General features: G+C 39.8%; 1 protein-coding gene across 1 annotated transcript in view; it reads right to left on the bottom strand.

Annotated features, from left to right (window-relative positions):
• The window catches only part of PPP2R5A (protein phosphatase 2 regulatory subunit B'alpha), a 42,830-nt gene that overhangs the window by 7,777 nt on the left and 10,989 nt on the right, over nt 1-24,064 (bottom strand). The window contains exons 2-6 of the mRNA XM_081904177.1: nt 15,272-15,468; nt 6,159-6,260; nt 5,053-5,145; nt 3,630-3,760; nt 1,562-1,621 (exon numbers count right to left, since the gene is read on the bottom strand). Of these exons, the coding sequence (XP_081760303.1) occupies nt 1,562-1,621; nt 3,630-3,760; nt 5,053-5,145; nt 6,159-6,260; nt 15,272-15,468 (583 nt within the window). The remainder of the gene's footprint in view (nt 1-1,561; nt 1,622-3,629; nt 3,761-5,052; nt 5,146-6,158; nt 6,261-15,271; nt 15,469-24,064) is intronic.

Genomic DNA, 24,064 nt, shown 5'->3' with positions numbered 1-24,064 from the left:
ATATTAAAAACGTAGCATAAGATCAATCCATCAATGCACTAAATCCAAAATTTCTTTGTAAAGATTTATTGCATTAATCCTGTTGCTGAAGACATTGACTACAGGGAAGCAAAACTCAGGAACTGTTTATCAGGCTTGCTCCTTCCTCTTCAGCAATCAGATGCCCATCCTTTCAACCAGGAGCAGCAAGTGCTTTTGATGTTACAAAAAGCAAAATCAATCCAAAGCAGAATCAATGTAGCTAAGTTTGTATCAACTCAGTGCAGCTTCTACGAACTTCTGACGTTTTGTTCTCCATATGGGACACCCTTCAGTACAGGGAAAAACATGCAAACTGCATGATGATTCCATGACAAGGGTACAGAAGCCTATTCCATGGCATGTGAATATTGCATGTACAAACATTGAAACAGATCTGTGGGAGGGGGTTAGTTTAGATAAGAGCTCTCCAAACAGTCAATTCATAGCAACTGGGGTGAGCCTCAGAGTGCCCCCTTTTTAATACTTTGAAGAGGGGCTTCAACTCAAGCACCTTACTTCCCAAATTAGGCAATGTTCCAGTTGCCAGTCACCATGAGGAATCCTCTTACTGAATTCTTCTGAAAAAGTGTTCTCTGCTTTAACAATGTTTAGACGGGACGATAGTTGAACTGGCAGAAATGGTTTTGGTGAAAGTCACACAGCTAAGAATTAAGCTATAAAACTAATGCTTTGGAGAAAGGAAGAGACAGACAGGCTGTCACAGGCATCATATTCAGCCAACCTTGGTTCCTGGCAGTCATCCCATAGTTGTAGCATCACATGGTGTTTCTACAATTTTAGTTTATGGTGTAAATCATTTAACAGGAAGCTAGGGAAAGGATTCACAATGTACCAGGGCAGTGCTGCAGTTATGGGATGCTCCTGAGGCGGGGTTGGAACAATGTGTTAGTACATTAGCTAAATGCAACCTGCGGCATAAAAGCTAACACAAAAGAGAAACATCATCATCATCATCATTATTATTACTACTACTACTACTACTTATAGCCACCATTCTGGGCCATACTAGAAGTGGTTATGGCAGTCCTGATTTACTCCAAACACAAAGAGAAGGGCCAAGTTTAGCAGTAGTATGGATGATGGGTGCTAAACCCTTTCTGTGTCCACTATTTATTACCCCATAGTCCCTTCATCAAGCCTTTTATATCCAACCAAGATCACTTCTGTTATGAGAGCTTGGCTGAGGGGCATTTCATTCAACGAGAAAAGCTACAAAGAGGAAAGTGGCTGGCAGAGGCCAGGGATTTGGTTCTACATTTATCACCAGCAAGCCCCACTTATGGTTACATTTTCCAACCACCTCTTTCTGTGTTTAACACACATGGAATTGCTGCTCCCACACTCAGGGAGCAAAATCAAGAACAAAATCCACCAAATCTTTTGAATGTTGCTCAAATGGCTCTGCCAATTGCCCTGGGACCTTGGGTGAAGAGTGAGTAATAAACTGTAACAATTATGATAATGATGATAATGATAATACCACCACTTAATTGGCTAACTGGTGAAAGAGTAAACCTACCTTCCTAGTATCTCAAGTAGCTCAGCAACACCATTAAAATGTTCTGTTTCATATATAAACCTGTCAGGATATATTTACAGTCAGTCAATATATGAGCAAAATGGAACACAGAAAATAAACACACACACAAACACACACTTCAAAAGTTTTTTTTTCTTTTCCTTTTTTGCCTAAATTTCCAATCTAAATCTAATAAATAAATGAAAATATTAAATTGCTAAGCTCAGCTTCATTTTAGTCTAGACATAAGGGAATCCATTTGCAATATTGTACAACAATGCTCTAGCACTAGAGGTAGAGATGTAGGTTGGGGTGCAACTAAGCCATATTCGGTTTCAAGTCACCATCACTAAACATCCATTCATGCATAAAGCTTGCCATATCAGCAACCAGCCCTGATTAATTTCTATAATTTTAGAAAGAGGAAAACCATCAAATTGATTTTTAAAACCACAAAGAAAAGGAGACAAGTTAAATGTTTGTCTGCGCTAGAGGAATGGATATGTCATTACATCCCTGAAAATTCAATGCCACAGACATGGGCAGACACTCCACTCTCTCATACTACTCCCTCAAAAACCCCTTGCATGTTGCATATAAATTACAGACATGTCTCCAGAGCTGATACACTGAAGTAGCAGAAGGTATTTGTGCTGCTGCCAGAGGAAAAGGAGAAGGGGGAGCCCCACTTGCACCAGCTCTGGGAGTCTAGTACTAAATCATAGAAGAAAGCACAGCAAGGCTGGAACAATAATGTGCAATTTCAAGCAGCAAGCACAGTTAAAGTGCTCATAGTGGTGTAGCAGACTTTCTACACATTGAAATACTACTGGTTTCAGCTTTTTAAAAACATATAAACACTTTTCTTCATAAACCTGTATGGATAGAAGTTATTTGATCAACTGGTGATTTTTCTAGCATTACTTTATCATTCTCCTTTCTCCTGGCCAGAACTTAAGTGTGACAGAACTTAAAGCCCTGCCTGTTTTATATGTGAATTACCACTTCACTGGACACCTATGGCAAATATAAATGTTCCCCAGGAGCTACGGCTGATCAAGGGAAAGTATACTTATCTTTGAAGTTTGTCGCTTCAAAAGGAAAAGAAATTCCTTGGACATTTACACTTTTCCAAGTGCTAAATAAACTTCCAATGCCCAGATGTTTAAACAGTCCAAACTTATGGTTTCATGCTTGAAGCCTCCAATCTGCAAACAATGGTTGCTGAATCTGCTATTTGTATATAATACTTTATGCCTGAAACTTTCTTGTTGCCAGAGTCAGCTTTATTATCTGCAGTTCACACCTCCTCTGGCATGCAAAGGGTGAGCTCTTTCTTACAGCAGTTTTCAACTGGGGGGGGGGGATATGTGAGCAGAACAACTTCTCCTTGTGCAGCAGGACCTTCAACCCCTCCCCCCATGCCACACCCAAATTTCCTCCAGAGGGTTGGGGAAACTTCCAGGATAGATTATGAGGTGTGCAGGGAGAAGGGGGTGGGAGTTTCTGTTGCACAGCAGAAGTTGTTTTGCTCACACAAAGCACTACTTAGAGCTACATTGAATACAACACCGTCTTTCAAAGCACCTGAAGCTACCTATCTGTAGGAGGAAAATGGACAAAAACCCAATTTTTGGATGCACTTTATTCATATCTTATTCAGAAGTGGGTGAATAATTCACATCCGTCAATGAATTCAATCAGTTTAACTGGAATTAAGTAGGCATAGGATAGCAGCCAGGTTGCACAACATGTCAGTTTGGGATTTATGGAGAAGATAGGAAGCATGTTCTCAAGTTATGGAAAGTTACCTCAAGGGGGAGACAGTCCATATTTCCCTAGTCCTTTAACCCATCAGCAGCTCTTTTAAAATCCATTGCTTTCAAGTGTATGAGAAGGGTGGAATTTTTGTGGGGTTTTTTTGTTGTTGTTTTTTTAATCCCCATACATGTGAATAAGCACCCTAGTAAAAAACTGTGGCCAAGTAATTTTATTTTTATTAAAATACATTTGCAAGATTAATTTGTATGTTTAATAAACAAACAAACAAATACTGCATATATTGTACCTGAGAAAAATATTGTTGATTTGTTTTCTGATGAAAGCTCTTAATCCAAGGAATTTGCCATAAATTCGGTGAAGCACTGTTTTTAGGAAGTCTCGTTCTCGTGGATCTTCACTATCAAAAAGCTCCAACAGCTATTAATAAAGCATTGCTTATTACTTCAATACCCAGTAACTAAATCCTAACTGAAAGAAAAACAAGTTTGACCCGAATTCCTCCCACCGCCCTCTAAACTATACCAAAATTAAGCACTGGATTGATTCAGTGACATGTTGTCAAAAATTACTTCACACATAAATGCAGGTCAGGGAAGCTCTCAGTGAATTCATTCTTTATAAACAGCATTACATAAGAAAGAGCAAAAGCATAAATGCTACATGAATCCTTCGGGCAGGTAGGGGAACACACAAAATCTACAGCAAGGAAATACCTTTAACTGGGACCAACCAAACCACAATGTTGTGTCAAATTTTGGTTGGTCCTAATAAAAGTATTTCCCTATTTTAGAGAACAGGAACAATATTACTGCCATGTAATAAGTTCATAAAACATTTCCTTAAAACTGGTTGTAATTATACCTATCTAAGACCACCTAGGAGACATGGGTGGCGCTATGGTCTAAACCACTGAGCCTAGGGCTTGCCGATCAGAAGGTCAGCGGTTCGAATCCCCGTGATGGGGTGAGCTCCCGTTGCTCGGTCCCTGCTCCTGCCAGTAGATAAATAGGTACTGCTCCAGCGGGAAGGTAAATGGCATTTCTGTGTGCTGCTCTGGTTTGCTAGAAGTGGCTTAGTCATGCTGGCCACATGACCCGGAAGCTGTACGCTGGCTCCCTCAGCCAGTAAAGCGAGATGAGCACTGCAACCCCAGAGTCGGCCACGACTGGACCTAATGGTCAGGAGCCCCTTTACCTTTAAGCCCACCTAAGCCTCTGACATGAATGAGCACAACTCAGATAGGTTACATAAGCAAATCCTGCTAAAATAAGTCAAGCATAGTTTAAAAAATTAAAGCACATTATTTCAGTATGACTCAGGTTTAGGTCAATTTAAGCATGAAATGAGCCCCATGTTGCTAAATTAGCTGAAGTGTTCAGTGGCAATGTTAAGTAGTTTTCTCCACCACAGTTTTGTTTCTTGCTCTACACAATGATACATGCAACATTGATTCAAATCCAGAGTTCCTATAAGCAGAATCAGCTGCTCCTGCTTTAAGTCTTTCTCCCTCTGCTTCCTGAAAATCTACTCCAGATAACTGGGGGTCCCTTCAAGACAACTTGCATTTCTGCCAGCAGAAGCATCGACTGGATTGAAGCTCTCCTGCAAACTAAAGAAGCCTTTCCATTTGTGGAATCGGTTCTTTAGATTCAACCAATTATCTTCATACAAAATTAGCAAAATTACAAATATTTCAGATGACTATTTACCTGTTGTACAAATTTCTGGTCAATGTGACGTTTTGCGATGCTAGGTTGGAAATCAGGACTTTCTAAAAACCTTAGTAAAAATTCGTACACCAGCTAGGAAAGAGTAAAACAGACACATTTAGAAAATATACCTTTAAATGCAATAAATTCACAAATTTAAAAGTAGCAAAAAGCTTATCCACTATGTAAAGGGCCAGCAGAAGTTGTTCCAAATAAAAGTAAATGTGTTGGCTCTTAAAGAGACAGCACCTCTTTTCCTGATCTACTGTGATATTTCAGCAGCCAAGTGTAGCCTCTCTCAGGCTTGGTGCAGAGGAATGTTTTCCTGATCCCTGTTAACCATTCTTAAGATACCAGGAGTGCTTCTGAGCACACATGTGCCCAGAAGTTTTGGGCCATATGCTGCCAGCAGGGATATAGGGAGTATCCAAGCCAAAGCACAGAAGAATCAAACATGAGATGACAGTTAGGTGCATCCAGGGCAGCAAAGAAATCAAGATAAATGAGAACAGAGTAGAGTAGAGACAAATATAGATTTGACAGTAAGGTAATCAATAATTCTGTGAGGGTCAGGTTCAGTTGAGCTCCCTTCCAAATCTACAATTCTATGATTCTATGAACTTAAAGAATGGAAGTTGTGGGTTCAGAAAGCGACTGAGAAAAGTCAAAGCAGTAGGAGTAAACCTCAAGTTCTAGGAGTTTGGAGGTGAAAGGTAGACGGGAAATCAATATTATATAGTTACTTAGGAATAAAAGGTATATATTACATTTCCAAAACTGCTACCCTAGCATACTACTAGCATACTACTGCATGAAATGTTAATACAGTGGAACCTTGGTTTTCAAAAGAAGTCCACTCGACTTCTGAAACATTCAAAAACCGAAAATCAAAGGGCTATCGGCAAAGTGAATGGTGAAAATGGAAAAAAGCGCCACAGAAGCCGTTGAACTTCCAAGGCATGTTTGAAAACAGAAGCATTCACTTCCAGGTTTTGGTGTTCAGCTTCCAAAATGTTTGGCAGTCGAGTCGTTAAAAAACCGAGGTTCCACTGTACAGAAACAGCATGAATTGGGAATACAAATAGTTATACAAAGGAACAGTATACCTGTATATGGGGCCATGAAGCTTCTAACGTAGGTTCATCTTCTTCTGGATCAAAATCTGGATTTTCACTTGGTGGAAGTGTCCTGAAGATATTAGAACCAATCTGGAAGAATATAGATACATTTTAAACTAATTTAATTGTGCCCAAAGAAGGACACAAATATTTATTTTAAAGTATTTATAATTATTTGTTTATTGCATTTAGACATATGACATGCAACAGTTACATAAAATGAGAATTAATTTAAAACAGCATATGCTCAGATAAACATTTCTGCCTACATTAACAAGTTGTGTTATGATATAAATTGTTACAGATATGAAATGATGTATAATAGTGTATATGTTTGGATTGTTGACCATTAGTAAAAAGGATTTTGAATCCAAAAAAATTAATTTATAGAAATTTGTAGGAAGTAAGGGAGAAAAGGGAAGTTAAAATATATACTTTATACATACCAAACTGTAAACTATGGGTTCTGTTCTGCCATAGGCCCCATTATTCATATAATCAACAAAATTACAAAATGCATAAACATTGTTGTGTTTCTTCTGGCCTCTTGCTATTTATACTTTTTGTGTCAGTTTTTCCAATAATGCTGTTTACCAAATTACATTATATCATTGATCCATAGTCAATAATTGTAATGATTTCCATATCCTGGCAATGGTTGCTCCTACAGTGGTTAATAGATGTGTTATGAATTCTTTATTTCTAATTTGTAATATATCAAGACTATGCAAATTAAGTAGAGCTAGTCCTGAAGTCATGGAAACTGTTTGCCTTGAAATTAAAATACTTATGGTAAATACATTTTTCCAAAACCTTTCCGTTTTTGGACATTCCCAACACATGCACTGATATGTCCCTATAATAGGACATCCTCTCCAATGCATGGGAGATCTGTTTGGCTTTAGATTAGTACCAGTCATGTACAATTTTAAGGGTTCTTTTTCTTGTTGCCAATATAGATGGCGGTTTTACTCCCCACACTGTTCCATGTTTCTTCAGTTTTTAACTTCCAATTCAATAACCAGCACCTTCTCAAATTTCGCTGAGGGCAAAACTGAATCTCTATAACAGATTTATAGGAAAAAATGTATTAATCCTTTTGTCATTATATTTTCTTCAACGATTATTTTCTCATATATCATTGTCTTGTGGCTTCATTTTTAACCTGGGAATTTGTTAAAAAGGACCTTAATTAGTAACTTAATAGTCATGGTATTTCCATAGTTTCCAACTGAATTTGCATCTCTTTGATGGTAAGTGGTCATTCATGTTTGTAAAAATCTTTCAAATAATGCAGCCCCCCTTTTCTGCACATTGTATTAATAAAGGAACAAGAAGCAGACACTGGAATCAAGGTCGGAGCAAAAATGTCCCAGTGGAAAACTTATAACAAGAGATTGGTGGAACATAAGTAGGGATGGAAAGAGCAGGATAAAGGACAAGCCCAGGGCAGGAGGCTAGTAATGAAAAGGGTGTTGAAGCTCCTCTAGCAACAGTCCCATCCACTATACACTGAAGTATCCTCTGGAAGTTGGGAAGTGGTGGATAAACATAGAGTGACTATAGCATCAAAAATTGACACTTGAAATAAGCATGTGTCAAGAAATTTGTAATAATGAACAGCCAACAAAAGAAGGAGCCACTGGAGTGAAGGGCAGGGAACAGAAGATATTAAAGATGGCATTTTGCTACTTCCATGTGTCTGTGAAGCCCCAGTGACCACTTCTGTCCAGTGATCATACTTCTGCTTTTCCTGGTTTTGAAACCTGAAACAAATGCTGCCTGCATGCTCTTTAAACATTAGTTAGAAAGGAGACTATTTGAGATGCTTCTCTTCACAGACTGTGGGGCTGATATTTAGCATATTGTCTACAGGGGAAAAGACAAATAGTGATCAAGAAAAGTGGTAGGTTATGTTGGCATGGATTACTGATTTGAATCCAGCACTTCAAATCAAGTTCTGTTCAACAGTGGGCACAGAACCAGACAATCAGATTATTCTCTTGACTTAGGGCATGGTATTTACACACATTCATTTTCCTTATCTGCTCAAGATTTGATAAAGAATTCTCATGCTGCCAGTTTCACATTTTCTTCTTATACTGCAATGCCAGGAGCAAAAACCTTCTAGTTTCTGTTCCAAAACCTTAATAAATCTATGGCTGAAGTGGGCAACTTTCAAATTTCACAGAGGTTTCAAGTGTATAAAGTTTAGCTGCATGTTATATTAAATAAATGTAAATGTTATTCACATGTATAATAAGGGTTGAGCACTTTCAAGGTGAATTTGACAGATGGTGCTAAAAAGAAGCTGATTAATTTACAGATGAGAAACAAAGGACAATATGATGAACTATTGTTTTAATGGAATACATTCACGGATGCTGTGAAGGCACAACGTGCCTCTGCTTTACAATTTACAATAATAAATTCCCAGACCTCTCACGGAAATTGTTGTGAAAAGCATCTTTGAAGATAAGGAATGAGAGGTCAAATGTAGAACTACAATTTCAGGAAAATATCTGTTCAGAAAGAAAATCTTACATGTTATTTGTCTGGGGGCATTAGGAATGCAAGTATCGGTTTCACCTACCCTAGAAATTTATTGTTGGCTTACTGCTGGATATGCTCCTACCATTGTAGGAGTCTCACTTGGCCATTACTGGCTTTATCTCTGGAACATCCAAGGAAAGCACTGGTAGGGACAGGAGCACAGTTCAGACATCATGCTAGATTAAATGCAAGACCATGGACTAACCAGAGTGAGCACCTCAGAGATTCGCATGCCACTTATACCTCTGTCCACCTTTAATGACCACTATGATTGTATTTATTGCATACCTAATCTACATCTTTGCATTTTCCTTAAACTCTCCTCCCCCCCCCCCCGTTTTTTCTCATTTTGCTTATTCTAAGTATTTGTCAGGTAAGGAAAAGAGGTCAAAGACATTTGGCAGCCATGATCTTTTCTGAGCTATCACTTAGCCAGAAATACATATAATGCCATGGCAACTTGTCCTACCTGGTACTGCTGCTGAATGACAGATCAGTGCATAAGACCAGTCTCATGAAGCAATTGACATGGTGTGTATTACTGGGCACAGGGCACAGTCCTTCAATGGCTGCGCTCGTTTCTCTCTGGTCGGGGACAGAGGGTGGCGCTTGGGGGGGAATTGTCATCCCGCCACTCCTTGGTGTGTGGTGTGCCCCAGGGTGCAATACTCTCCCCGATGCTTTTTAACATCTTTATGCGCCCCCTCGCCCAGCTTGTCCGGAGTTTTGGGCTGGGCTGCCATCAGTATGCTGATGACACCCAACTCTATCTGTTGATGGACGGCCACCCGGACTCAGCCCCAGACACACTGATCAGATGCTTGGAGGCTGTGGCTGGATGGTTACGTGGGAGCCGGTTGAAGTTAAATCCTTCGAAGACAGAGGTCCTCTGGCTGGGACGGGACGACATGGGACTGAGGGGGCAACTCCCATCTCTTGCGGGGGTGCAATTAGTGCCAGCACCGTCCGTTAAGAGTTTGGGTGTAATCTTCGATACCTCCCTCTCCATGGAGGCGCAGATTGCAGCTATAACAAAGGCGGCATTTTTTCATCTCCGCCAAGCTAAGCAGTTGGCTCCTTACCTCTCTCGCCCTGACCTAGCCACTGTGATCCATGCGACGGTCACCTCCAGACTGGATTATTGTAACTCGCTCTACGTGGGGCTGCCCTTGAGACTGACCCAGAAACTCCTGCGGGTGCAGAATGCCGCAGCGAGACTCCTTACGCGGTCTTCGCTTAGAGATCACATTCATCCGGTGCTATACCAGCTGCACTGGCTCCCGGTGGAGTACAGGATCAGGTTTAAGGTGCTGGTTTTAACCTTCAAAGCCCTATACGGCCTAGGGCCCTCGTACCAACGGGACTGCCTCTCCTGGTATGCCCCACAGAGGAACTTACGATCTTCAAATAAAAACACCTTGAAGGTCCCAAGCCACAGAGAGGTTAGGCTGGCCTCAACTAGAGCCAGGGCTTTTTCGGCTGTGGCTCCAACCTGGTGGAACGCTCTGTCACAAGAGACAAGGGCCCTCCAGGACTTGACATCTTTCCGCAGGGCCTGCAAGACAGAGCTGTTCCACCTGGCCTTTGGTCAGGGCGCAGCCTGACTCCCTCCTTTGGCAATCTTTACAAAACTTTAGTTTATGGTTGCCATCAATTTTGATTTTAAGTCATTTTTATAATGTTTTATAATGTTGTACTGTTTTAGTGTTGTTAGCCGCCCTGAGCCCGGCTTCGGCTGGGGAGGGCGGGGTATAAATAAAATTTATTTTTTATTATTATTATTATTATTATTATTATTATTATTATTATTACTGAAGACTTGGTGGGCGAACTGAGCAGGCCTGACCTGACTCAGTGGTGTCCTCTCCCCTGGCATCAGCATAGGCCGGAAGGTCAATGCTGGTGGTGGGGGAGTCATCATCATCCACAGAAATACTGTATTTGCTTAGGAATTTGAGTTGAGGGTTTGCACCTTGTGATAGGCCAGTGAGAGAGAACAGGGTCCGGGCTGGAAAATATCCATCCCATGGGCTAGGCCAGGCTCCAAATTTGGCCTTCAAGGATGTTTCCCCCAAATAACACACTCCTACACTACATCTGATGTCATATAGTTGTTTAATTGTTGTCCATCTTGTTTATAATATTTGAGAAACTGCTCTATGATTATTTTGTAATGAAGAGAGGTCTAGGAGTGTTATTAATAAATATATATATCTGAACTGGAGTAGTCACAAATGCTACTAACCATAATTTGCAATCAAGCCAGATTTTAAGATGGAAATCCTTGTTTTGAGCTCTCTTAATTTTGAAAAAGTGCACAGTTAAACTGCGGCTTAGCAGTTGCTATGGTGATACAAGTTCAGGTGTCATGGTAAACCATGGCTAAGTGGAGGGGAAACATCCAAGGGGCTAGAATAACAAAGAGAACCCATGAGGCTGTCGGACATTCCAAATATCAGACCATGGTAGCTGCCCACCATAATGTTTACAGGCCACTGTAAAAAGTTGTGAAAAGTGACTTCTAATTTCCTTTACAAAAATAGTTAGGTATTTCCAAAAGATATTCCTCGCGCATTATTCAATGAATTATGGATGAGTTGTGTCTTTCATGTATGTATGGACAAAAAGCACTGAGCATCAGCAGCAGCAGTTTTATTCCCACTTAATGAAATTACGTGGAAGTAGAATAAAGCTGATCCCCCACAGCTAACCCTGGTGTGCCCAGTGTAAATGGATGAGTTGTGAGACGAAAGATGCATGGAACAATGCTGTGCATCATAAACTGCTTTGTGGCTGCAACTCCATATATTGATTGCAATAGTTATTTACAATTAAGTGTAGTCAGTGGTGAAATTCCAACCCAAGGTGGTAGTTCCTGGACCCCACAGATGATTCTAGCAATCAACCGTAATCAAGACTAGTACAATGTGCCACAAGCACAAAACAATAACTAGAAGTGTTCTGCAGTTTAATACTTTGTTTTAAAGTACAATTACTAGATGGAAGAACTGTACTTTTTAAACTCTCAAGTTATCTAGCCACTGTTACGCCAATTACAAAAGGGGATTAGTTCTGTTTTTTTAATTTGTGAAGGAGCTGCTTTGTTCTAAAAATGTAATAGGTCTTTTACATATTTTGCAGGTCTTCACTGAATACATATTAATAATCTAACATTGCACTGCATTATAGATCTTTAACTGTGTATGCTGTGAACACACACACACACACACACACAAACACACCCACCCACCCACCAAGGAGCTGGGACCAGTCCTGCTATAATCTGAATACCTGTCCAGAGGGGTAGCTTTGTCGGTCTGCTGCAACACACACAATAGCTTAAGGCACCTTAAAGACTAACAGATTTACTGTAGGAAAAGCTTTAAGTTTGCTGAAGCAAAAACAACAGCTGGGGCACCTTAAAGACTAAAAGATTTATTATAGAACAAGCTTTAAACCTTCAAGGTGTCACAAGGGTGTTTAAGTTTATTTAACCTAGCAAGGGTATCTAATTCAAAGACCAGGGTTGAACACATGGGAAACTAATTTGGTTTTCAGTCATTTCTAGAATTAATGAAATTCTAATCTTAGTATATGCACTATGAAATTGCATATACTCAAATGTTACCAAAACGTTTTCTAAAAAAGTAAGAACATGAAACAAAAAGTTTTGGTCCACAACTTTACATTTCAGATTGGTATTACATTGATGTATTCTCATGAGAAAAGGAAACATACATGGCTATTATATTTGAGAAGGCTAGCCATTTAAAAAAAAGGACCCCTGGATAGTTAAGTCCAGTCAAAGGCAAGTATGAGGTGCAGCACTCATCTCGCTTTCAGGCTGAGGGAGCCAGCATTTGTCCACAAGCTATTTAAGGGTACGCTCTACCTCCAATGTTGGAGGCAGAAATGCTTCTGAATGACAGTTGCTGGAAACCATGGAAGGGGAAAGTGCTTGTGCTCATTTTCTGCATATTTCCCACAGGAATCTATCTGGTTGGCCACTTGGCTGATCCAGCAGGCTAATCCTATGTTCTTACAAGATATCCTGAAAAACCTTCTACCAAAATTGATTTCATTTATTTTTACAAGATTTTTGAAATCTGGATTCCTGTTTAGGAACAAGACATCTCTCTTTGATCATCTTAATTATGTTTTTACTTGGTAAACAAAGCTTTTTCCAGGATTCCTGGTCAGCATCATCCACACTCCTAGTGAGCAACATTGCAGTTTGCCCACTTTTCTACCACTGTATTTTATGGCTGTCATCAACTGTTATGCTTGAACATTTGTTTTCCAGGAACACAGTCAAATATGAATTTGTAGATGATAATGCCAAAGTTACTAAAGATAGAGCAACTGATGATGTGGACTCTGATCCATGAAAGTTTATGCCATGGTGAATTTGCTACTGTTCAAGATGCCAAAGCACTTTCTTTTTTTCCTGCAACAGACTAACTGTGCTACCCATCTGGAAACTGAAGACAAAGATTAAACTTGTAAATTTATATAAACAATTGGTGCAATCCACAGTCAATAAAATCAACTGCATATTTACCATTAACTTCAATAACCACAAGCAAGATTTCAATAATACATTTACAAACATTAACAGAAAAGGCTGTGAAGTGTCAGATCCTAATTGACATGTTTAATATAAAATGTTGGACTCTAAATAGTCATCCCTAAAAAGAAATGAAAGCTGATCATTGCTCGATAATATTAAATTTAAGATAGTTAACCAATATGCGCACTTTTGTGTGCCACTTCTATCCCTTCAACTATGCTGAGGCTAAGGTTGTGGTGTACATACTTCTTTTTACTCTGCCTTCAGTGCTCTCCGACTGCTGGTTTGTGAAGTTGTGTACACACAACCTTAGCCACATTCCTCATCTGTCCTGTCATTTCTTGGGAAATTATGCATTTTGTTGCATTTGCCCCCAAAGCAGCTTTGATCCAATATGAAAATGCAAGACACAAGAAGACATCCAGGCTCCCTCTCCAGCCATTGGTGTGGAGAGAAAGCAGGTGACTTGGAAACACATCCAACTATACTGATGAACACTTGTGGAAATACAATCTAAAATGCAGTTGGGAGGGGGTTTAAGCTGTTAATGTGTGCACAGCCTAAGTAACTTTATAGGTGTGACCAACATGCTATAAAGTCCACAGAAAATCTCATAGTAAGTAGAAAAAGGGACAAACATTTTTGCAAATCGTTAGAAGCCAATATTGGGGAGCTCAGTGGGCAGCCATGCATTTATATTATACATATGAAACCACCCTAGCACTCTAATTCTTGCTATTATTTCTTCCCTACCCTATGCTGTTTTCTTGATTCTTCACCCTCTGCTCTTTCTCTAATCTTGCTTCTGAACCTTCTCCATCATCTTAGTTTTCCTCCTTCCCATTCTCCTTTCCTTCTTCTGCTTCCGTTTTCCTTTTTCTACTCCTTTGTCACTTTCAACCCAACTAATTCTCTTCACTTCTTTCCCTCCCTTCCTCACCCGTTCTTTCTTGCAGTTTTGCTCCTCCTCATGATGAATAAGGAACAAGTGCACATTCAAAAATCAAGCAGACATTTTTTACGCCAGCATTTGTTCCTTTGCACTGTCTGTTTTGCACTAACAAGTGCAGAGTCAATGTGATGTCAGGAGAAGGAGCTGCAAACTAAATTGCTGTTGTTGGAGGGAGAGAAATGACTGTTGAAAGCTACAATTTCTTCTGAGACACAATTCTATGTATAGGAAGAGACTGAGTATGAAATTGCTGGGAGAAAATTGAGGTATAAAAGTAGCTGGAGCAAAAGCAATCTATTGACCAAGCTGTGAACTTTTCCTGCTTAGCTGCAACTGGAAACATAGGAAGAGGTTTAGCAACTTTCTCTTGGCCTCTTACGGCTTAGGAAGACATGAACAGCCCTAGTCTGGCTCACACACACCTTTACCTCTCCCACTCCTGTGTGGCCAGAAGCAGTAGAAGTTTCTGCTTCTGTGCTTGCTGAATAGAAGTTTTTGTACAGACTGCATAAACAAACTGTAGTAATGTAAAATACGGTTAGCTTCAAACAAGAGAACTCAATCTGTAGTTTTTGAAGCTGTCTTATCTGAAAGTAGCGACAATTAAAATTAACCACAGTTCTAGGTCTAGCTAACACAGGAAGCTGTGGTAAAGCAAAAGCTCCCAAACTACTCCTCCTGGGTGTGGTACCCGTATCTCACTTAACCATAGTTTAGTGTGACATCCAAATGCAGCCATTGTTCTCTCCAGCTATAACCTTTGAGCTTTAATCCGTCATTCTGCAGTAAAAGAGGGACAAACAATGAACCCATTCCTGCGTCCTTGTCACCTATGGTTGTCATGCAACTAAATGTAACCAATTTTAATCCGTTACAATTTAACAGCAAGTTAACAGGTAGTGTCAGCAAAAAATTTGTTCTGCTATAGAAAAATTAATACAGAACACAGACTATATTTAGCAAAAAATATTGGGTGTCACTTTTTAAATGTGTCCAAGAAGAGTATACTTCAGGTGTTTTACTTACCATTTTCACTATATCAGAATATGCTGATTCAACTAACACACCACGATGTGTTGAAACATATTCAACCAATTCATTCAGTGTTGCTCTTTTAATTTCTTTGCTTCTCAAGTCAGAGACAGAGTCCATGAAATCAAACAATACACAACACTGCTGTAGCTTCTGACAGAAGAGGTCTTGCTGTTCATTTGAGGTGGCATCTATAAAGGAAAAAGGCTGCAGAATTAGAATTTAAACTCCTGTAAAATTATAGAAATCAATATAACTTCCATCTCAACAGCAACAAACTAACACCAAGCAGGAAATATCAAATCCAATGTTCTATTAGCAGACATATAATTGTTACCTTATGTATGGAGTCCCTTTTTTCTTCCATCGGTAATGCAGAATATATGTGCTCAGCTGCACTAGCTGAGCTGTAACATATTAATATGTTTAAATTTTTCTAATTCTGATATGGTCCTCTTTCTATGATCCTGAGAGAAATAGTATTCACAGGCTCTAGGAAAGGCTCTTAGGTTTGCTACAAAGTCAGCCAGTGCAAATTCGTTGTGCATTTAGTGAGCGAGGGTTCTTTCTTGAGGAGGAATGCAGAACCAGCATTCTACTGGCTAGAGAAGTGGTTCTCAAACTATTTTCTCTGGGCCCCACTTGCAGAACAACAATTTTCTCATGCCACACTGATTTTTTATTGATAAGAAATACATTGGAAAACAAAATGAAAGAACTCCTAGCAATGCTTTATTTATAACACAGAACACAACTATGATCATGGGACATTCAGAAAGTATAAAACAATGCAGCTACATATTCTGCAAACATAAATATTAGTGTGATACTATACTATACTATACTATACTATACTATACTATACTATACTATGTTATGTTGTGCTGAAATGTTTAAATATTTCTTTGATTGTCCTTGAATCTTCTGGCCACATTTGTTATCCTCTCCTGTCACATTAGTGTGGTTCACCAAACCCTTTGAGAACCACTGGGCTAAAGTATTGAAATTAGGCTGGAGAAACCCAGTCAAAATTCCCACCTACCCATAAAATTAACTGGGCAATTTGGGACAGTCGCACCCTCTCAGTTTAACCTACAAATAAGATTAAACTGAATCTGAGTATCAGATGCAAAGTATCAAAAATGTCATAGTGCATGACATGCTGCTATGCGTCCTCAACTAATTTTACTAGTAACATGCCATTAAAACTTCAAACTGTCCTAAGCAGAGAAAGTACCCTTTCAGTTTATCAATTTACATTTTTACAGTATAATACAGTATAATACTGTTGCTAAAAAATATCACAGAGGCAATCATTTTGCAGTTATCTTCCAAAACACTCATAACATGTTTACATATCTGTATTACCACACTTTAAGGAAATTATGAGAGGGGAACTTGTACAAATGTGTCATGAGCTCATCACAAGTTGTAGCACAGTGAGCAATAACTGCCAACAGTCTTTATTGTTAAAATTTGGACCACCATAAAGAACCAGCGTTCAAAACTCCCATTGTTCTCAGTGCATTTTGCGATGGGAAATTTCTTTAGTGTGAGCAGTTTCTGAGCTCTGGGAGCAGTACTGTGACTAAGATTTCATAATAAAACTGCAGAGTGGAAGGAAAGGAGGACCTTTTTCTGCCTCCCCACTTCCAGCTACTCTCTGAAGACTGGAGAAGAGACCCTCTTAAGAATATTAGAAAGGTGGGTGAGGAAAGAACTAGAACATGTGAAAAATGAACATAATATTTTAGCTGCAGTTCATTCATTTTCAGCTTTGTACTCTGGTTATAAAATAAGTGCACCTAGACATTCCGTTGTTGTGCTCATAACCTAGGTTTAAGGTGTCATTTAGCTCCCAGCTTTCATATCTCAGATTCTAACACTGGTTAAAACACTTATCACCATGCTGAGGAGAACCAAGTCAAGTAAAGCACTCCATGGGGTAAAAAATTCCTATGAGGAGGGCCCCAATTCCCATCTCTGGCTATAGTCTACTCCTCCCTCCTAAGCAACATAATATAAATTTTCAGTGAGTTCACCAATACAGGTGTAGCTCGAACGTTTTGACTCCTAAACGCCGCAAACCTGGAAGTGACTGTTCCGGTTTGCAAACTATTTTTGGAAGCCAAATGTCTGACAGGGCTTCCACAGCTTCCAGTTGGCTGCAGGAGCTTTGTAAGTCAAACGGACTTCCAGAACAGATTCCGTTTTACTTCCAAGGTACGACTATACTAACAAGCAGCTTTTCAAGGAGCACAACGTACAAAGACCTCTATATTCTAAATAAATTGGTATACAGTTCATTTCAAGCCTTTTTTTTACACTCCTCCTTCTAATTTGTGCCGTAACGTGAACAGTCACAATGGCACAGCGAGGGTGGGTGCCAATCAGTGCATTTGTGTGGTCCCTCCTTGGCTTCTATTCATCAAGCTTCCGTTCTTTTTATAATACGTACTAGAAAAGTAGTAGAACCTGAGTAGGCATATATGAAAACTTATGACATGTAATAAAAGTCAGCAGTGGCTGCCTGGAGCCCTGTCTAAATTCATATTTCCAATGTTTTTCTACCAGTACAGATCTGCAAGGTTAGATGTTTCCCTCAAGGAAGAGGATGCAGAGGACAAAGCAATATCAAATCCTGAGTTTCATGTAGTCATTTTGCTTTATTTAATGAACTGATTTATAGTCCACCCTTTATCGGAGGGTCCTAGGGTGGAACCAGAAACACTAAAATGAAAAGAAATAAACATTACAATAAAATTAAAAACCAAAAAACCAATGCAAATATTCAAGTACAAATTTAACATTTGTCAAACTGAGCATTGAGATAGCAAGATGATTCCCATGACATAGTAAGTCAAACATTGGCTTAGTGAGACAGTGCAAAAATGTCAAGTCCCAGAGAGGAGCTGGCAGCTACTTCTCTTCAGTCATCTGAACTAAGCTAAGGTTTGGCTCAAGCCCAGTCTTCCAATGAGGTAAGGTGAGGTGGTCACCTCAGGCAGCAAGTCTGGGCCTAAGGAGTAAAAAAGGACCAGAAAGAAAAAAGCGGGTGCCAACTTGTCTCTAGAAACCTGCACATTCATTAAGTCTCATTAAATCATGGTTTGCTTTAACGCTTTGTGTGAACTAGGTCAATAAGAGAAATGTCTCAGTCATTAAAATAGTAACCAAACCAAATCTGATTGCCTACTGTGCTTATTTCTTCTTCTAGCTTACTGTATTTTTCGCCCTATAGGGCGCACCGGCCCATAGGGCACACCTAGTTGTTGTTGTTTTTTGGGGGGGAGGAAATAAAGAAAAAAATTATTCCCCCCCCAAGCCCCCAGAACAGGCTGCTATCCGCAAGCCTAGGGAGCCCTGCGGGAACTCCCGCGGGCTCCCCAGGCTTGCGGATAGCTTCCTGAAGCCTGCATTCTTCCCATAGGACGCACACACATTTCCCCTTCATTTTTGGAGGGGAAAAAGTGCGTCCTATAGGGTGAAAAATGTGGTACATAGCAGCAATCTGTTTAGCTTTCAGTGTTGTTTTTTTAATAAGGGTTCTAAAGACGATGCAGTAATTTTTCTTTAAAATTTAAAGTCCATCATGTGCCATATCATATTAAACCCCATAAAGGTCTGAAGACAATGGTATTTTTAGTTTTGAAATATCCCAATTCTGGGCTGAGCTTTTAAGGTTATTGTGTAGTCTGGAAAGGCCAACATTGACACTTTTTAAAATTTCAAACCCTCAAAAATGGGATGAGATAACAAATGTAAAACAGAGATCTGGGACCTTATCTTACACTACTTTTAGGACACTGAAAATGGAAGCAATATAAAATGGTAAAGTAAAATCCCTAGATCACTTGACATGGCATGGCCTTCATACAGCAGCCAGGGCACCATTTTGTTCTCAACACATCCAAAGTGATCAAAAGCTTAACTTTAACAATATATGCAAGCACATGCCCCACCAACATTATGCTGCAAGTAAAAACTCAACAACTACTTTTACACACTCCTATGAAAACACTGCCCCATTCTCTCAAAACGAGGGGAAGGTTTCAGAAATGGAAAGCACATTTCCAAATAAGGCTCCCAAGTTGTTAACAGTGGTCAGCAAGGAGTCAATACTGGCTCAGAGAAAAACGTTTAACAACAACAACAAACAAACAAACAACAACAACAACGTTGGGTGGCTTCCAACATATGTAAAAACATAATAATACATTAAACATAAAAATACTTCCCTATATAGTGCTGCCGTCAGATGTCTTCTTTAGAAGACCTTTAGGTGATATACGGTAATTACTCATCTCCCTGACATCTGATGGAAGGGCATTCCACAGGGTGGGTGCCACTACCAAGAAGGCACATAAAAACAACCCCTATTTATCAGCGTCCAGAACTCAAACCACAATGCCTTTTTCTTCAGCCCCCCCAGCAAACCTTCATTCTATTTTATTCTCAAGTCAATTTCTCTAGAATCCAGGCAAGTTCATATATTTCTCCCAACCTATCCTAAAACCCTCTCCAGCAACACATAAAAAGATAGAGAATTTGTGAAGCAGTTAATTTTCCTTGACATACTGCAGATATTGCCTGCAGGAGTACAATGTGAGGAACTCATTTTCTTCCACTAGCACAACACAAGAAAAACATATAAAACACTCAGAGGAGAGCTATTAGCATACTTCCAAATCCTATGTAAAGTATCCTCCAAGGATAGCCAGAAAAAATGGAGAAGCACTGAGGTACAAGAAGATTCACAGGCTTCATCCAACTTCAACTTCATGCAAGAATAGGAAGCTATTACATCTTTCTACCAAAGCACTATGATAAACATTGTGATAGCATACATAAGAGGATGTATGCTTTTACTGATGAAAATTGTGAAGGGAACTATCATTAGTATGGTGCACTGTTACTTTAAAAGAAAAGCAGGAAATGCTCGCAAACACAGGTGAAAACACTGTTATATATGCCTGGTAATGTTGCACTAGGAGTGTATACTTAGCTTTTCTACTTTAGAAGTCATACTAATAAATGTGAGTTCTTAGGACAGACTTAAATGTAGGAATCTCTGAACTCTAGTCTGCACAGATTTTTTTTAAAAAAATCACTAGCTAAAAGCAAAGCCTTTTTTTCTTTTCTGTGCTCAAATATGCACGATTTCTCCCTGCTAATATATTAATGTGTGTCTCTTATAACTGAACTCTTCTGCAGATTCAATATGTATCTTCTGAGCATTCAATTTCTTGAGATTGTAACTGCACAGAACATATTTCTTAAGCCACTGAAATGGAGTTGATTCACCTCTAAAGAACTTTTAATTAAATAACACATTAAGTTATCCCTACCGATCTTGTGCTGCCCTGAGTTTACCTAAATGTCTATTTGAAAATCTGCTTTGATTGATTTTGTGTCTTGTCTGCTCCTGCCATCCCTGCAACAGTCTGGTTGTATAGGTATGCAGTTAGACAGATCTAAAGATATCCAAATCTTCCATAAGAACATTTTAAAATGTAAATTCAGACAAAAAAGCTAAGTGTAGATTCCTAGAGCAGGGCTACCAGGAATACACAACTTGACTAAACACATTCAGCTGCACTGGCTATCATTTCCTACATTTCTGTTAAAGGAACAATACACATCTCTGTCTATTGCACTTAGCTCTCACCTGTCACTCCTCAAAGCTGCCAAAAGTGACAGCGGCCATACCCCTCACCTGTGGCTCCTTGAAGCTGTCAACAGTGGCAGTGGCCACACCCTGTGGAAACTGCTTTGACTGGCTGGCCAAAGCAGGTGAGGTAGCTGATGGGTCTCAAAACCTCAGTGACTTAGGGTCTTCCCCTGCATGCAAAGACAGGATCCAGCAGATTGAGCAAATGAGACCAAGAATGGGTCCAACAGTCAAGAAAGCGGTTTCTGCACTTGCTGTAGAGGGAAGTGAGGGGCAGATGGGGCTTGCCAACCTGGGAAAGTAGCCCATCTAGGAGAAGGGAAACGCTGATCCTAAACCCCTGCTGCCTCGCAGGATATCGTTGGGAGAACAAAAGGCTAAGGGGTAAACCGTACACAAATCCAGAGTAAACTCCTGAAGACACCTGGATGGCACTTTGTACGCCTCTTTCTGGCAACTCCTGCAACCAAGCTGGTGCCAAACATACTGCTCTGCTTTCCTCTGGACCACATCAGAGAGGCCAAACCTCTGACTGAAATGCTCTAGAAAATCAGAACACCTGGATCTGGTATGTTTATGTCATTAATTCATTTAGGGTGTAACCTTATGGCCCCTGTGAAAATATTCTAGGGGATCATAGGATTGTAGCTCTCCATCTCTGCCCACAGAGTAGGAAGCCTAATCATGGATGCCTCTTTTTTTGTAGCCATGGAAACCAGTGGGAAGGAAGGGGAAAAGCTACTGATGGAAAGCAGAGCAGGTGGAACTAAAATGCCACACCCCTTTTATCCTGCTGATTCAAGGCCAGGAAGGCTTTTGATTTGGTTCTTTGTCTGCCTTTGATTTCCCCCCCTCTACTAACCAGGTAGGGATTGGTGTATTGCACTCATTAGTATCAGACACCCCTTAGATAATTGAAGGCTTATAAAAATTATACTAACTCTTGGAAATGTGGTAGGAATTCTTTTCTACATAGTTGGCGGCATTTGGGGCAAGAAATCTTTTATAATGAAGGAGGTTATACCACAAGTCATACTTTTAGATACAGTACCTATATTTATTTTCTTATTTGGACTGTGCAGTATCAAGGACTGCAGGCTAACCTTAGCATGTAATTGACCTGTGATGCTAACTGGAATTCAATTATAGCAGAAACACTGGACAAGCATTTGAATGGTCTGCAAGTGGGAAGGACAATGAAATTGGAATAACCTTCTCAATATATACATTTTCCAAATCAGATGAATTACATGAGGATGGATTTCCTCCAGAAATAATTATTCTGCATAAAATGCCATGTTCTCAGTCTAATTACCCAGCACAACAGTAGTGCAGAAACGATGCAGGAAAGTTGAACATTCTCACTGATGTGGGCATTTTGCCAAGTTATGCCATTTCACACCATTATGGATTCATTGCCAATGAATTTGGCTGACCACCGTTTTATGCCTTTCACCTCTCTGAAAGTTTACTTCTCAGGGCTCCAGCTTATTTTCAGTAGTCACAAATAGGCCATAAATACATATAGTGTGTGTGAAATGTAAGGTAAGTGACTATTCACAAGCCTACTTCAAAAAAGTGTATTAGGATATTATTAAGATTTTCCTTGGCTGTCCCTACCATTCTTCAGAAAAATGCAGGGTATAAAGCAAGTAACTAAAAATGATCAACAAAGATTTGAATATTTCAGTTTCCAAAGTTTTGAAAGTTACAATTGTACAAAAGATAGCACACAAAACCATAGTTTCCTGGTGCCAAGGCAAACTGAATACCTAATGAGTCTATGAATAGTTGGGCAAGTTTAAAAGTCCTTACCTGATATACAGTGGAACCTCAGGTTGTGAACGCAATCCATGCAGGAGGCACATTTGCAACCCACAGTGCCTTGCCTGCGCACACGAGGGCTGTGATTTAGTGCTCTGCGCACACGTGAGCGCCGAAACCCGGACATAACCCATTCCGGTACTTTTGGGTTTGGCGCTGTGCGCAACCTGAAAACGCGTAACCTGAAGCGTCTGCAACCCAAGGTACCACTGTATATCTAAACAATTATCCTATTCAACACACGCTGCAATGAGAAGTGCTTGCTTTACAATTTCATACCCACTTTGACAACCTGACAATTTGTTCCATTGATGTTGTCAGTAACAAGCTCAAGGTAAATCCTGCTGAGTTTTGCCTACCGAATTTCCTGAATATAGGCTACATTAGGTAAACCAAATCTATGGCCTGTTATCCACATATGTCAACTTAGCAATTCAACTTATTGTGAATATGCTACTGATATAATTGGTTTCCCTCAGAGCTTCCAGACATGTGCAAGGCCTAAGAGAACATGACAGATGTTAACTTGAAAGCTAGCATAATCTGCAGGGCACTGGAGGATGGGGATTGGGAAGGTGGTAAAGATGTGAGAACTGCAGTCTGGCATGAATGCCATGTGCTTTCTCATGCGCAATTAAGCTGCTGAGCAATGAAGCTGGAAGAAGCAAAGCTAGCAGCTGGATAGGGAGAAGAAATAATAGGTAGCAGTAGCAATCATGCATTCTGTTGCTATTCTTGCAGGAGTGTTTGTACCTCAACATAACTTGTCCCAGTCTCATAGCCTATGTTATGACGGTTTTAAGGCTTAAGAGCTTTAGTCAACTCTTTACTATTTGAAAGAAAAATACTAAATGACGTTCTCCATTTTTAGACACTGTTGTACAGTGATACCTTGCTTTTAGAACAGCTTAGTTTATGAACAACTTGGAAACAAAAGGTTGCAAACCCAGAAGTAGGTATTCCGGTTTGTGAACTTTGCCTTGGAAGCGGGACCTGTTCTGCTTCCTGTTGAGTGTGTTCTGTTTGTGAATTGAGTCCCCTACTGCTAATCAGAGGCTCCCTGTTGAGTCTGTCAGCTGTTGAGTCCCAAGCACCCATGCAACACAGAGGTGACATTTGGAGCTTTTGTTTTTGCTAATTTTTTGCAATTTTGTTTCTGTGGCTTTTTCGGTTTTTTGACTGTGACTGTGGCTTGTGACTTCATTTTTGTGACTTGTTTTTGAGACTGTGTGGAACCCAGTTCAGCTACTGATTGATTGATTGACTACAGAAATGGATAAAAGCCCCCCATC

The sequence above is a fragment of the Podarcis melisellensis genome (assembly GCF_964234715.1).
Source record: "Podarcis melisellensis genome assembly, chromosome: 3".
Classification (NCBI taxonomy): domain Eukaryota; kingdom Metazoa; phylum Chordata; class Lepidosauria; order Squamata; family Lacertidae; genus Podarcis; species Podarcis melisellensis.
Note: the sequence above shows the minus strand (reverse complement) of the source record. Positions and strands in the feature narration are given on the sequence as shown.